The sequence below is a fragment of the Panulirus ornatus genome, chromosome 7 (genome assembly GCF_036320965.1).
Source record: "Panulirus ornatus isolate Po-2019 chromosome 7, ASM3632096v1, whole genome shotgun sequence".
Classification (NCBI taxonomy): domain Eukaryota; kingdom Metazoa; phylum Arthropoda; class Malacostraca; order Decapoda; family Palinuridae; genus Panulirus; species Panulirus ornatus.
This window is the reverse complement of record NC_092230.1, coordinates 28,654,622-28,668,854: the sequence shown is the minus strand read 5'-3', so window position 1 is coordinate 28,668,854 and position 14,233 is coordinate 28,654,622. Positions and strand designations below refer to the sequence as shown.

At 37.3% G+C, this 14,233-nt stretch overlaps 1 protein-coding gene across 1 annotated transcript in view; it reads left to right on the top strand.

Moving 5' to 3' along the window:
- The window catches only part of LOC139749475 (ribonuclease Z, mitochondrial-like), a 43,212-nt gene that overhangs the window by 4,676 nt on the left and 24,303 nt on the right, over positions 1–14,233 (top strand). Inside the window, exons 2-6 of the mRNA XM_071663381.1 lie at positions 1–160; positions 3,098–3,305; positions 4,326–4,483; positions 7,759–7,918; positions 12,062–12,575. The exon at positions 1–160 is cut by the window's left edge and continues 27 nt beyond it. Coding sequence (XP_071519482.1) covers positions 38–160; positions 3,098–3,305; positions 4,326–4,483; positions 7,759–7,918; positions 12,062–12,575 — 1,163 coding nt within the window. The 5' untranslated portion in view covers positions 1–37. The remainder of the gene's footprint in view (positions 161–3,097; positions 3,306–4,325; positions 4,484–7,758; positions 7,919–12,061; positions 12,576–14,233) is intronic.

Here is a 14,233-nt window from a genome sequence, read left to right as displayed (position 1 = left end):
ACAGAGGTTGGCCCATGAGCACAAGGTGAAGTTAGGCATGATGGAACATATCTTGATTACTCACAAGTCTTGGGAAAATGTTGGTGGTTTGCCTGGAGTTCTCCTTACACTACAAGACACAGGTGTGCCAGAGATCTTCCTTCATGGTCCCCCAGGCATTGTGAGTTGTCACACCTTTTTGTGTTGTAAAACTTGTGAAATTTCTTTTATTGATATGGATATTTAGATTTGTAGAGTTTTTTTATTTTGTTCTTCAGAATCTTTTTTTTTCTTTCTATTTTCATTAGATTTAAGCATGTAGATACCATATACACTTACATAGGTGCAGCTGCACCAGTCTTATGTGAAGCAGATCATTCCTGACTGATAAGAGTAAGTGTTGCTGTTATGTAATGGATCTTGCTCTAGCAAGGGAAGATCTCGAGTTCTGTCCTTAGGTAGTGGCAGAAACTTTTACTCAATTCATCAAAGGGTAAAGCTAGTTAATTTTGATAAAAGACTTGCCACATGTCAGTAAGAGCAGTTGTACACAAGATATTTTGGGTGATATGATAAAGTGTGTTCTTGCAGGAATGCTGTTAAAGAAACCTAGTAACGAAAGGAATGATATGCATAAGTTACTAATGTATAACAGAGAGCACATTGTTCAAGCATGATTTTAGTCTCAGTCTATGCGTGGTGACTGATATTGCTGTGGTCATTTGATTACTTGGGTAGAAATGCAGTTAGTTTGCATGCTTTTGATAGCTATGCTTCATTTTAAATGTACTGATGATGTTTAGAGCATGTTAGATAGTCTTTGAATTGATTATAAAGAATTGATGACATTACCTTTCAAATGAAGCTTTCTTGAAAATGTCTCAAAGTCATGACAGCGCATATATTTTTCTGCTCTTAGAGATAGATATAGAAGGACATGTGCTTTATGGACCTGTCAGTCTTATTAACCTGACCCAAAGATTTGAAGTCCTTTCATCTCGTCTAAATAATGGCAGTGTTTTCTATGGACCAGCCAGTCACAGATCTCAGGTAAAACACCTCAGCCTTTGTAACCTGAAAATTAGCAGACCACCAGAAAAGTCCTATCACAGTATTTGCCAGACTGGGTTACATATGTTAGTGTGTTGAGATGGGCTTTGTATTGTTGTCAACTGTAAATCATTTTAACAGAGATTTTATTCATATATTGATGTTAAGAATCACTGAGTTGGCTTCCTTGATCATCCAGATCAGTACAATCTTTATTAAAAAGTTGCCATTGTATGTCTCATATTTCTCCATTTTCACTATATTTTGGCTTAGATAATCCTTGTAACTTCATTTTTATTATTATTATATTTTGCTCTGTCGCTGTCTCCTGCGCCTGCGAGGTAGCGCAAGGAAACAGACAAAAGAAATGGCCCAACCCACCCCCACACACATGCACACACACACACGTCCACACACGCAAACATGCACACCCACACATCCCAACGTACACACATATATACACACACAGACACACACATATACACACATGCACACAATTCACACTGTCTGCCCCTACTCACCCCCATCGCCACCCCACCACACACGGAATAACATCCCCCTCCCCCCTCATGTGCGCGAGGCTTCTCTTATACAGTCTTAGTCACTTTCCTTTTTTTTTTCTATTGTATTTGCCTGAGCCTGGCTTCATAATATTTAGACATTCTTTTACTCATGCTTTTCTAGATATTACCTTGGTCTTTCAGTTGCTTCTCTATGGTACTGAGTCTCATTTTCTAAACCTCAGAAGTTCCTCATCTTGTACATATGGTTTATTTCAAAGATAATTCTGTAGGTGCATTTGATATATTATTATTTCTATTAAAGGGTTGCTGAACTTACACTTATTGCTTCTTAAAGTTAAAAGGGTTAATGTTAAGAAATTTTTATTGGACTACACTACTTGAGAGAGAAAAGGTGGCTGGTTTGATAACAATACATAATGAGGTTGTATTCAGAATGTTTTCAACAACTCAAACTAACTTGATATTTGTTAAACCTACTACAGGTACTTTGTAGATATAAATTATATTATGTTTGTGATTTTTCTCATGCCAGTTCTTTACATTACCAGCCATAACAAGGGCACTATTTTAAAATCATGAACATTAACGGTATTTTGAATTGTAGGAAATGGGCTGCATAAAAGGATAGCTAGATGGGATTGGAAGATAAATCAAGAGTGTGTAGGATTGATAGCATGGACTATGATAGCTTAAGAAATGATGGTCTATCTATATATCAATGTTTCTCAGAGCATTTATGATAGGTCAGTTGATGGTTAGATGAGCATGGCTACATAGTGTATATGGTAGGTAGACCACTGAATGAGAAGTTTATCAGGTTTGTGTAATTACCTATTGTACCGTACAGGAAAGAGTCATGTGCTCATGGTGCACATCTTGAATTTTCAATTCTGTCGACTTTTTATACTGTCCATATCACAACCTCATAACTTCAATTATTTCATTCATGCACTACTCCTATACTATAAAAGTTCCTTTTTATGTCTCTTCCGGAAAGTGTCTTCCATAATTTCATGTTATGGACTGTGGTTGTTCTATCCGTGCAGCTTTTGAAGAATTGTTGTCAGTGTACATACTCAGCTGGTTTGAGAACTTAAAAGGTTTTGATCAGGTCACCCCTTACATCTTTCTTCCAAGATGGACAAATTCAGGGCCTCTAGCCTTTCCTTCAAACTCAGTTTTCTTAATCTGGTATAATTTTTTTTTTTGCCCTCTTCTGGACCTTCTACTGTAAGTTCCATGTACTTTTCCTAAGTTTGTATGTCATGAGATGCTAGCATAGGAATGATTACCATATACAGCCCTAGTTATTGAAGATTAAAAGTTTAATAGGGCAAAGACACTCGAAGTTTAGCTTATGTAGGAATTGAGTGAATGTATAATATGCATGAATGAATCAAAAGTCCTCATTCATTTTGTATCATGCAAAGTACTTTTATGCGTTATGTTACATTTAATGATATATGATCCATTGTCATGATGTCTTAGCAAGAAAAGGTAGATATGAGATTGAATAATTATCGTAATGCTGATATTTTCCACAGGACTCTCTCTACTATGACACCCGGCATTTTATGCGATTTAGGGACCTCAACATCCAATATAAGCATTATGATGAAAACAGTGGTATCCTTGGTGAAGGGAATGATCCTCTTATCATTCAGACAGTTCCTCTTTGGGCAAAAACTGAAGAATCCAATGATGCGGATGGCTCTATGGAGTTAGATACTAATGAAGGAACAGTGGAAGAAGGTATATCTTTTGTGTTCATTAGAAATAATCAGAATGCTTGAATAGTCTGTTTATATCATCATGCTTTGTATGTGGCAAATAGTTTATGTAGAATGGATACATAAATGAGAAAACATAGTTTAAACACTTAGGTTTTCAATGGGTTTCATCTGGAATAAACAGATAGAAGTTAAAAACAAATCATTAAGCAGGGATGGTTGGAATAGAAATTTTTTATTGCACTGAACTTGAATTTTAAGAGTAGTACAGACAGTATTTAGAAGTGATGCTTGGAATTGCATTTTGTATTGCACTGAACTCGGATATTGATAGTAGTATAGTACCTTTTGAGTAACTGAGACAGCAGATACTTAGTGGAAGGTCAAAATACCATTTTATCCCCCAGATGTTCTGTTTTATACCCACTCATAACATTTCACAAACATGGATCACACATACTCTCTATAACTGTTTATGTATATAGGTTGTACCTCTCTAATCTGATGCTTTATGGCCTGGCAGCTCCCACTGCAGCTGAGCTAATCAACAATCCTGTTACTTTCTTATAATCAGCTGTATTTTAGCCCTTCAGGATGTCATCCAAGAGACCAAGAGGTGCAGAAGATGGTGCTGGTGCTAATAAGCATAAGCATACATCATTATCTATGCTTGAAAAGGTGGAGTTACTGGAAAATTTTGATAAAGGAACTTCTGTAAAGACTTTGTGTGAGTACTGTAAGATCGGATTGTCAACTGTGTATGACTTAGGGGTCGATTTCTATTTTCCAACATTTTCTGTGGTCCAGCAGTGGCCAGGTCCCAAGGTTGCCGAATTAAAGAGGTACAGCCTGTATTACCTGTGATTTCTTACTCATCCTTCAGGCACTTCTGTAATGTAATAATGAGTAAGTAGCCAAATCCCTCTGTCAAATCTATTAAGGCAGTCAGTAAACTGTTATTAGGTACGCATGATTTTTCTACCACATTCTGAAAATGAAATTCAAGTCTGATGTGCTTTTATGAAAATGAATTACTCAACAGTTGAGGATCTTTATTCCCATGAGAAGATTGGACTGAAAAAGAGATTAAGGCAAAGTAGTGGTCATTCGATGAATCCAGCAGTGAAGTTTCAGAAGCAAGAAGAAAGTGTGAAGTGTAAGAATCTGGCTGTGGCTTACATATGCAGACCTCCTCCCAAGGTATGTCAGCAAGATAGGGAAAGATATGTAAATAGTTTACACTTATTTTCCAGATTAATGAGTTTGATCAGGTACAGGTAGCTTCCACAGTATACACATATTTTCAAACCTTACCTAGTTGTTAAAGTGATCAGGTACAGGTGGCTTCCACAGTACACACATATTTTCAAACCATACCTAGTTGTTAAAGTGAAACATGGACCAAGATGATATTACTTCTTAACTTTTAATTTTGCACCCAAATTTCTTGAACAATTCATGTGCTGTTTTAAGAAAAATTTATTCAGTAGTCTTCTGTCATATCATTTCCATACCAACAATTCTTCCATTTCATCTGATTCATAATCATACATCTAACACCTACATGTGAAATATCCCTTAGGGCTGATCAGTTCTCTAGCATCTATCCATCTCTTTTGCATCTTTATTCTACCTTACCTCCTTGTCACTTTTTCTATACTACAGTGAACCTTCTTGTCCAGCTTATTATATCCATATATTCTATATTACCATATCTTCCTAAAAGGCTTTCATCCCCATCCCTTTCTAACAACTTTTTTAACCCCCTCACATCTTCGTCGTTCGTATCTTCTTTATTCTATATGTACTACACAAATTATCCTCTCTCCTTTATTTTTTTTTACCTTTCCTTGGGTTTCTTAGTATGCAAGGTTCTTGTACATTTGAACTTATCTTTTTTTTGTTCACTGGAGCTTTCAATGCACACCTAGTTTTTCTCCCTTTCTGAACTTTTTTCCCCCACTTTCATCCTGTCTACTTATAAAATCAGATTTCCTATTGCCATTGGTTGTTATTCTCCAGAGCTGTCTGTATGTGTTTCATTCACTAAGATTTGGACCCACTGCCTATACCTTGCTACTGCTCCCCACAGTTTCTCTGTGGAGATCAGCCACACTAGCAATAATCATGATACCTCCTTGTCTTAAACAAAGAATTGGAATCTCTTCCTTTTTTCATCTTCTTTTGTATAACTTTTTCACTTAGATATAATGCTAAAGGAGGCCATTATGACAGCTTCAGTGGGATACATGACAAGAGTACCATTGGCTACCCATAAAGGGCTTCATCGGGAAAGTTTTTCTCAACTAGTTGCTTGTGGGGGTTAATTATTGCTGATTTACTCAAAGTGTTGGACAAGCTCCCTGGGTGCCAGAGACCCATTCATTTATAGTTTTTCTCAACTAGTTGCTTACGGGGATTAAGTATTGCTGATGTACCCAAAGTGTTGGACAAGCTCCTTGGGTGCCAGAGACCCATTCATCTATACCTTACCCCACTTTTGATATCTTAGCTTTTTGTAGGCCACTTCAAGCTCTCTTGCAAGGCTGCTGACCTCAAAGACGTGGCTTCTGAAGTATACATACATGGATTTTCTCAAATACTTATACAGATAGAGGTTTAGAGAAGGCTTAGCAGTTGACCTTACTTAACTTCATCTCTGTGCTTAAGATACTGTATTATCAGTCAGTTTGGAAACCTTTCAGGCCTTCCAGTAAGAATCTGATACCTCTCAAGTAAATGAAGTCCTATGTTTAGACTTCATATATACTGTTTTAGGAGAATAAGTGTAGTAACCATGTTGCTACATGAATGCCTTTCAAGACCCTGGGTGTTGATCTTAATCTATAGGGCCCAGTTTTGGATAAACATCTCTAATCTCTTTTTGAGGCAATTGGTTGCTTGTTCTCTCCTACCCAAGTAGGATCTTTCTAAAGTCATATACATTTTTATACTTGTATCTTTTCTGACAGTTTAGCTTATCATTTTCCTATGAGTCAAAACAAAGCCACACCCACAGTTCATGGCTAAGAATGAAACTGTTGAACTTAGAAATAGTCCTATTACCATCAACTCTTGGAGACTTCTTGAAGATAGCTTCATGCCCCATGCCCAGTTAAATCTTTTAGCAACTTTCTGGACTGATATGGGATTTATTGAGGGAAACATTTACTTGTGCACCCTGGAGTCTTGAAACCTCTTTTGTCAGGGAATATCTTTACATGTATTAAGAAACTCATTGTATTGGCTTTGCCTGGGCTGTATAGTAGAGCACATGATGTGAAGAAATTAGCTTCTACCTTATCCTTCCTCAGAAACCTTTGATAGGAGAAAATGAACAAAAGTGGTCTTTGGCACTCATGTGCCATGCTCATCAGACAATACCTTAACTTAGATTCTGTGCCCATGATTCACCATTGATAGCATTTATTTCCACCTTTTGGTTTCAATAATCATTTTTAAATTTTTTTCTCTGAACCCTCCTCCTCCATGTTTGTATGCTATTATGCTCATGAAGCAGATTACAGAGGAAAGAAATTAAGTTTTGAAATTTGGGAAGACTGTCTATCTGAGGCAGTAAGCTTTGACCAGTTTTGCCTGGATTCTTTTGCCTGCAGTGCTTTCTATCCACTTTCTCTTTTTTCATCTACTGTGACCACTTTTGGGTTGATGCCTGTGATATGCATATGTCGAGCTAATAGCTAATGAATGATTAGGAGTGAGTGTAAAGATGACATCATATCTTTGGTCTTCTGGCCAAAGGTAAGCCTGAAATGATTGAGCTGCTGCTATTAAGTTGGGATGTTAGTGTTAGGTGGATAAGCCAGTGTTCCCCAATAGAAAATTAAAGGGTTAGCAGGTCCATAGCCCATTTTTTTCAGAATATATCATGGAGGATCTCTTACGCGTATGGAAAAATGTCTTGATGAGAAAAAGTTTTTCAAATCTTAGAGCCTAAATTTTCTGCTATGAAAAATGCCTATCAAACTCTTTGATATATTTCAACTTGTGTTCTGTTCTTTACTGATCAACTTCAATTCTGTGGTTTGACTTTAGATTCATGAAATAGTCTTGTTTTTTAAATCATGATTCTTCCTACTCACCTTTATGAAGTCTTGCCACTGTCAGCAACAGTGAAACATCTTTGTTGATATACTGATGTGCTTATAACAGTATGACCAAGTAATACTATGTATTTTTTTTTATTCATCACCTATGCTTATGCTGTCTCATTGTTCCATCAAGGAAAATATGGAGTGCTCTTGGCAAGGTAATACGTCACTAACTTCAGCTTTGATCTCAGAATCCTGCTCACTTTCTCACAATTCATCTGCCTGCATAACTTCTGATCAGCAGTTTTATGCATGTTATTAATGTTTAAAACAAAGATGAATGTCAGGCAAATCATTCTAAAAACATCTTTAGCAGGCACCTTGAGGAAAAGAATCTTCAAAATCTTGTTTTGATTATTTTAGGCTGGTGCACTTCAGTTGGAGAAATGTGTAAGGGCAGGTGTACCACCAGGGCCTCTCTTAGGAGAATTAAAAAGAGGGCAAGATGTAACTCTCCCAAATGGAACTGTTGTTAAGGCAGCAAATGTTACGGGCCCTGATGATCCAGGCCCCGTTTTTATTGGTAAGATTTTGCATTAGTATTCTGCATGAAAGTAAGAAATTTAAAGAAAGATTACAGAATTTCAGAATGGTTAATAAAGACTGATGATTTCAAGTAAGTTTCAGTATATTTGAATTATATGTATTGTTATTTATATAGTTATAAATATCTGTATCTAGCTGTCAAGTGTAAAAATTTTTATGAGTGCAGGAAGAAAATATTATATTCAAAGAGGATTGCTTCACTTCTGTATAGTCATCCATATATGTATGTCCTGTCACAGCAAGTAGAGTTTGTGGAACTTAATATCATCCCTTGTATTTTTTTGTCTTTGGACAAATTTATGTTGGAATGGTAACTCAGGAATATTACATGGTAAACACTTCATGATTGCACCATAGGTACCCATGTAGAGATGACAGACCTTAGATTTTAGGACATGTAGTTGCTTAGATTTTCCTACAATCACCTCAACCAATAAACAGTGGGCATTGTCCAGATAATTCTGTGGAAGATGATACAAATGAGAATATAAAAAAAAGAATTTCCTTATGGTTCCATAGATTAACATTCAGAATTAACTGAAAAATAACAGAAAGTTTTGTCATTACTTTGTGTTATTAAAGCTGATCTCCTTTGCTATTTCAAATATTTGGTCCTGTTGATATATAGACAGCCATGCCACTGCTTCATTGTAATAAGATGTCTTTATCATACTATGTATAAGAAAATACCAAAAAAGTAGCATTTGGTTCTCATGGTTATGCCCAACATATTTTTATAGTACAATGTTGAATTGTTGTGTTTTGATATCAATCAGAAGGAAACATGATTCGTATAAAGATATATAGGGAGAAATTGCCAGATGTTATTGCGCCCTATTTTTTTTTTTTTTTTTTTTTTTTTTTTTGTCGCGTCTCCCGCGTTTGCGAGGTAGCGCAAGGAAACAGACGAAAGAAATGGCCCAACCCACCCCCATACACATGTATATACATACGTCCACACACGCAAATATACATACCTACACAGCTTTCCATGGTTTACCCCAGACGCTTCACATGCCTTGATTCACTCCACTGACAGCTCGTCAACCCCGGTATACCACATCGCTCCAATTCACTCTATTCCTTGCCCTCCTTTCACCCTCCTGCATGTTCAGGCCCCGATCACACAAAATCTTTTTCACTTCCATCTTTCCACCTCCAATTTGGTCTCCCTCTTCTCCTCGTTCCCTCCACCTCCGACACATATATCCTCTTGGTCAATCTTTCCTCACTCATTCTCTCCATGTGCCCAAACCATTTCAAAACACCCTCTTCTGCTCTCTCAACCACGCTCTTTTTATTTCCACACATCTCTCTTACCCTTACGTTACTTACTCGATCAAACCACCTCACACCACACATTGTCCTCAAACATCTCATTTCCAGCACATCCATCCTCCTGCGCACAACTCTATCCATAGTCCACGCCTCGCAACCATACAACATTGTTGGAACCACTATTCCTTCAAACATACCCATTTTTGCTTTCCGAGATAATGTTCTCGACTTCCACACATTCTTCAAGGCTCCCAGAATTTTCGCCCCCTCCCCCACCCTATGATCCACTTCCGCTTCCATGGTTTCATCCGCTGCCAGATCCACTCCCAGATATCTAAAACACTTCACTTCCTCCAGTTTTTCTCCATTCAAACTCACCTCCCAATTGACTTGACCCTCAACCCTACTGTACCTAATAACCTTGCTCTTATTCACATTTACTCTTAACTTTCTTCTTTCACACACTTTACCAAACTCAGTCACCAGCTTCTGCAGTTTCTCACATGAATCATCCACCAGCGCTGTATCATCAGCGAACAGCAACTGACTCACTTCCCAAGCTCTCTCATCCCCAACAGACTTCATACTTGCCCCTCTTTCCAAAACTCTTGCATTCACCTCCCTAACAACCCCATCCATAAACAAATTAAACAACCATGGAGACATCACACACCCCTCCCGCAAACCTACATTCACCGAGAACCAATCACTTTCCTCTCTTCCTACACGTACACATGCCTTACATCCTCGATAAAAACTTTTCACTGCTTCTAACAACTTGCCTCCCACACCATATATTCTTAATACCTTCCACAGAGCATCTCTATCAACTCTATCATATGCCTTCTCCAGATCCATAAATGCTACATACAAATCCATTTGCTTTTCTAAGTATTTCTCACATACATTCTTCAAAGCACTATTATAGTTAGTTATAAGATGATTTGTTTTTGAATAAAAGAAATAATATCTGGGATATCAATGTTGATTTTTTACTGCAAAGAATGATTTTTGTTCATTTATTCAATTAGGGAAAATTATTTTATAAATAACAGATAAACAAGTAGAAAAAACTAACATATAAACAAATCCCAACAAGTCCCAACAATATTATATTCATCAGAGGCATGGGCCTTAGATAGTGTTGTGTAGAAGAAGGTGGATGTGTTGGAAATAAGATGTTTGGGGACAGTATATGGTGTGAGGTGGTTTTGTTAAGTAGGTAATGAAAGGGTAAGATTGATGTGTGATAAAAAAAGTGAGGTTGAGAGAGCAGAAGAGGATGTGTTGATATGGTTTGAACATATGGAGAGAATGAATAAGGGAAGGTTGACAAAGAGGATATATGTGTCAGAAGTTGAAGGAACAAGCAGAGTGGGGACACCAAATTGGAGATGGAAGAATGGGGTGAAAAGGATTTTGAGTGATCATGGCCAGAACATGCTGGAGGGTGAAAGGTGTGCACAGAGTAAAGTGGATTGGAATGATGTTGTATGTTGGAGTTGGCATGCTGTCATTAGACTGAACCAAAGTATGTGAAATATCCTGGGTAAACCATGGAAAGGCCTGTGGTGTCTGGATATGGATAGGGGGCTGTGGTTTTGATGCATTACACATGACAGCTTGAGTATGGATGTGTGCATATGTGGCCTTTCTTTGTCTGTTTCCTGGCACTACCAGGTATGGGGGAGAAGAAAAGAATGTAAATGTATTTTTTTTCTTTTGTGCATTTATGCAGTTTTCTGTGAGGCAGGGTAGCATTGGGAATGGATGATGGTGAACAAGTATGAATATGAACTTGTGTATGTATTTGTACACATGTATATGTATGTATTTTTTTCCATGCATTCTCCCCATTTCCCACATTAGCGAGGTTGCATCAGGAACAGAGGACTGATCCATAGAGGGAAAATCCTCACTTGGCTCCCTTTTCTATTCCTTCTTTTGGAAAAGTAAAAACAGGAGGGGAGGATTTCCAGCCCCCTGCTCCCACCCCTTTTAATTATCAACCTCAGTGTGCCACATTGTTCCAGTTCACTCTATCCTGTGCACACCCTTCTGCATGTTCAGGCCTCGATTGCTCAGTTTGAGCAATTGGGGCCTGAACATGCAGGAGGGAGAAAGTTGTGCACAGAATAGAGTGAATTGGAACAATGTGGTTTACCAGGGTCGACTGTTAATTCATGAAGTTGCTAACTTATGCACCTGTTTTTGGTTCTTGAGATTTAGTATAGACATATATGACTGATGAACTTGCTGGTTTGTTGATTTGAGCTGGGTAGGGATGTACTGCTACTTTAGGGATGGGTTCAACTACTGGCTACAACTAGTGTCTTAATTAGTGAATTTGAGTTATCTTGGTCCATATTTGGCTGTTTGTCAGTTGCCACTCATTTAGAGATGACTAGTCAGGGATCCAATTTTCATTTTCTTGTTCATGCAGTCATTGTTACCCATATTGCATAGGTGATAACTATATCTCTCAACTGTTCAGTTGTTTGCAAAGTTTGGTAAGAACTCTTTCACATTCAGAACACTGGGGATGGGGAGAAAGAATACTTCCCACGTATTCCCTGTGTGTCGTAGAAGGCGACTAAAAGGGAAGGGAGTGGGGGGCTGGAAATCGTCCCCTTTTGTTTTTAATTTTCCAAAAGAAGGAACAGAGAAGGGGGCTAAGTGAGGTTATTCCCTCAAAGGCTCAGTCCTCTGTTCTTAACGCTACCTCGCTAACACGGGAAATGGCGAACAGTATGAAAAAAAAAAAAAAGATAATGATAAGCAGAGTAAATTGAGCACTGAGTTTATACTGCATTATAACTAGAATGTTTTATCATCTTGACAGTGATTGAAGCCCCCACAGAAGCCTACCTTGATGCTTTACTGGAGAACCCTTCCTTTACCAAGTACCAGTCTACAGGTACTTGTGAGGGTGACTTGGCAGAAGTGGTAGTGCATTTCTCCCCTTCCAAAGTTATTGCTGATTCTCGGTATCAGGAATGGATGGCCCGATTCTCATTGTCTACTAACCATATTTTTATCAATGGTGCAAGCTCCTGTATGGGATCTGAAGCTGTGCATAGAATCCAGTACAAACTCAATCACCTCAGTGAGAGTCTTTTTCCACTCCTGAAAGACAGTAGCATTCCTGTCAAAGAGGCTGGTACTGCCAAAGAAAATGGGTCAAGTGTTAATGGTGTGTGTCCTGATTACCCAGATAAAAGAAATGAAAATATTTCTTTGCAAAGTAAAGAAAATAGCAGTAATGTAAATTCAGAGTCACCATTCAGCATTGGACCAACCTATCAAGCCAGCACCCTCCTCACCTACCACATTAGACCAAAGAAGAAAGTAGACAGGTAGGTGTTTTGTCTTATATAACAGATATTGTTCTGTTGGCATGAATTATCTTTGGGTTGAATTTTCTGCAGTCACATTATGTGATTGCCTCAGAATGACAAACCTAGATGTTAATAGCTGTCAAGCACTTTTATTTTATCTTTAGATTACCCTCCTCAAATATGTGTGCTCAAATCAGTGGCATTGACAGACTGTATCATCATGCTGAGAACAGTTTTCACAAGCACAAATTATAGATAAATTTTTGAATTTATGCTTAAGGTTTTGATAAGAGGCTGTTTATGAGAGATGAGTGAAGTTGGAGTTATGATTAGGTGTGATGGTCACCTTTACATAAGTCATTGTGTGCTAACAAATATTGACATGAGCTAGTGGTTGGGAGTCATAGGTGGTATGTGTGATTAGTTTTATATACATACTCTGTATATTTTTAAAAAGGATCTAATCATTACTTTGTTTAGTTTGTAATAGTCATTAACTTTTATACCAAATTCAGACTTCAAAAGTAGGCCCTCTTGCTTTGCTAAGGTAATATCTTCCAAGAGCTGGAAAACAAATGAAGACCTAGTCAACCTCCACCTAAGGATCAAAACTACTTTTTTTGTCACTTATATCATCTGTGTTTTTATGCTTACTCGTAAGGGAGCAGAAAACTTAAGCCGTAGTTAATGTACACTATCACTTAGTGCCATTAGGAACTGCAAGTCAAGAGGTTGCTTTATGGGAGTTGACATGGCTTATGCTTGGTCTTCAGCCACCAAAGAAATATATAAATATATTTTATAAGTTTGTTATTTGGTAGGAATTCATCTCAACAGGAAAAGTGAAACTTACTTGAAAAATTCCATTGAGAACTGAGTATCATCAATTTGGTGTCAGATTGTGTATAACTGTATCATCTTCCAAAATATAACCCAGTTTGTAATTATTAACTTCATGTATTTATTATTAATACAACTACTTGAGATTAATGAAACAAATTTCCAATATAAGAAAGCAGTCATGTTAGTCATATTCTATTTATTGACCATTAAGCAGGCAAAAAATCATACTGGTACCAATTAAAGTTAAGCACAACTGAACTAAAGTTACCACTGTGACATGACGAGTAAAAGTTATTAGTGCGTACTAAAATCAATCTTATTTATTTACCCCTTACTCCAAATTTTTTTCTTAATGAGACTTGTTTATTTTGTGGCTTTCATCCTTAAGTAGACTTTTATTATGTTAGCTTGAGAGTTGATCAATGAATGCTGTGCTTGATGTATTTATTTTTATATGTTTGGGAGAGTTCATCCCACATTCTTTGTGAATATATACTCTGAGGATGTTTATTTGTGTAATATATATATATATATATATATGTGTATGTATGAATATATTTTTTTTTTTCATACTATTCGCCATTTCCCGCGATAGCGAGGTAGCGTTAAGAGCAGAGGACTGGGCCTTTGAGGGAATATCCTCACCTGGCCCCCTTCTCTGTTCCTTCTTTTGGAAAATTAAAAAAAGAAAATATATATATATATATATATAAATTTCAGAGGTATAAGTTTGTTAAGTATTCCTGGTAAATTATATGGGAGGGTATTGATTGAGAGGGTGAAGGCATGTACAGAGCATCAGATTGGGGAAGAGCAGTGTGGTTTCAGAGGTG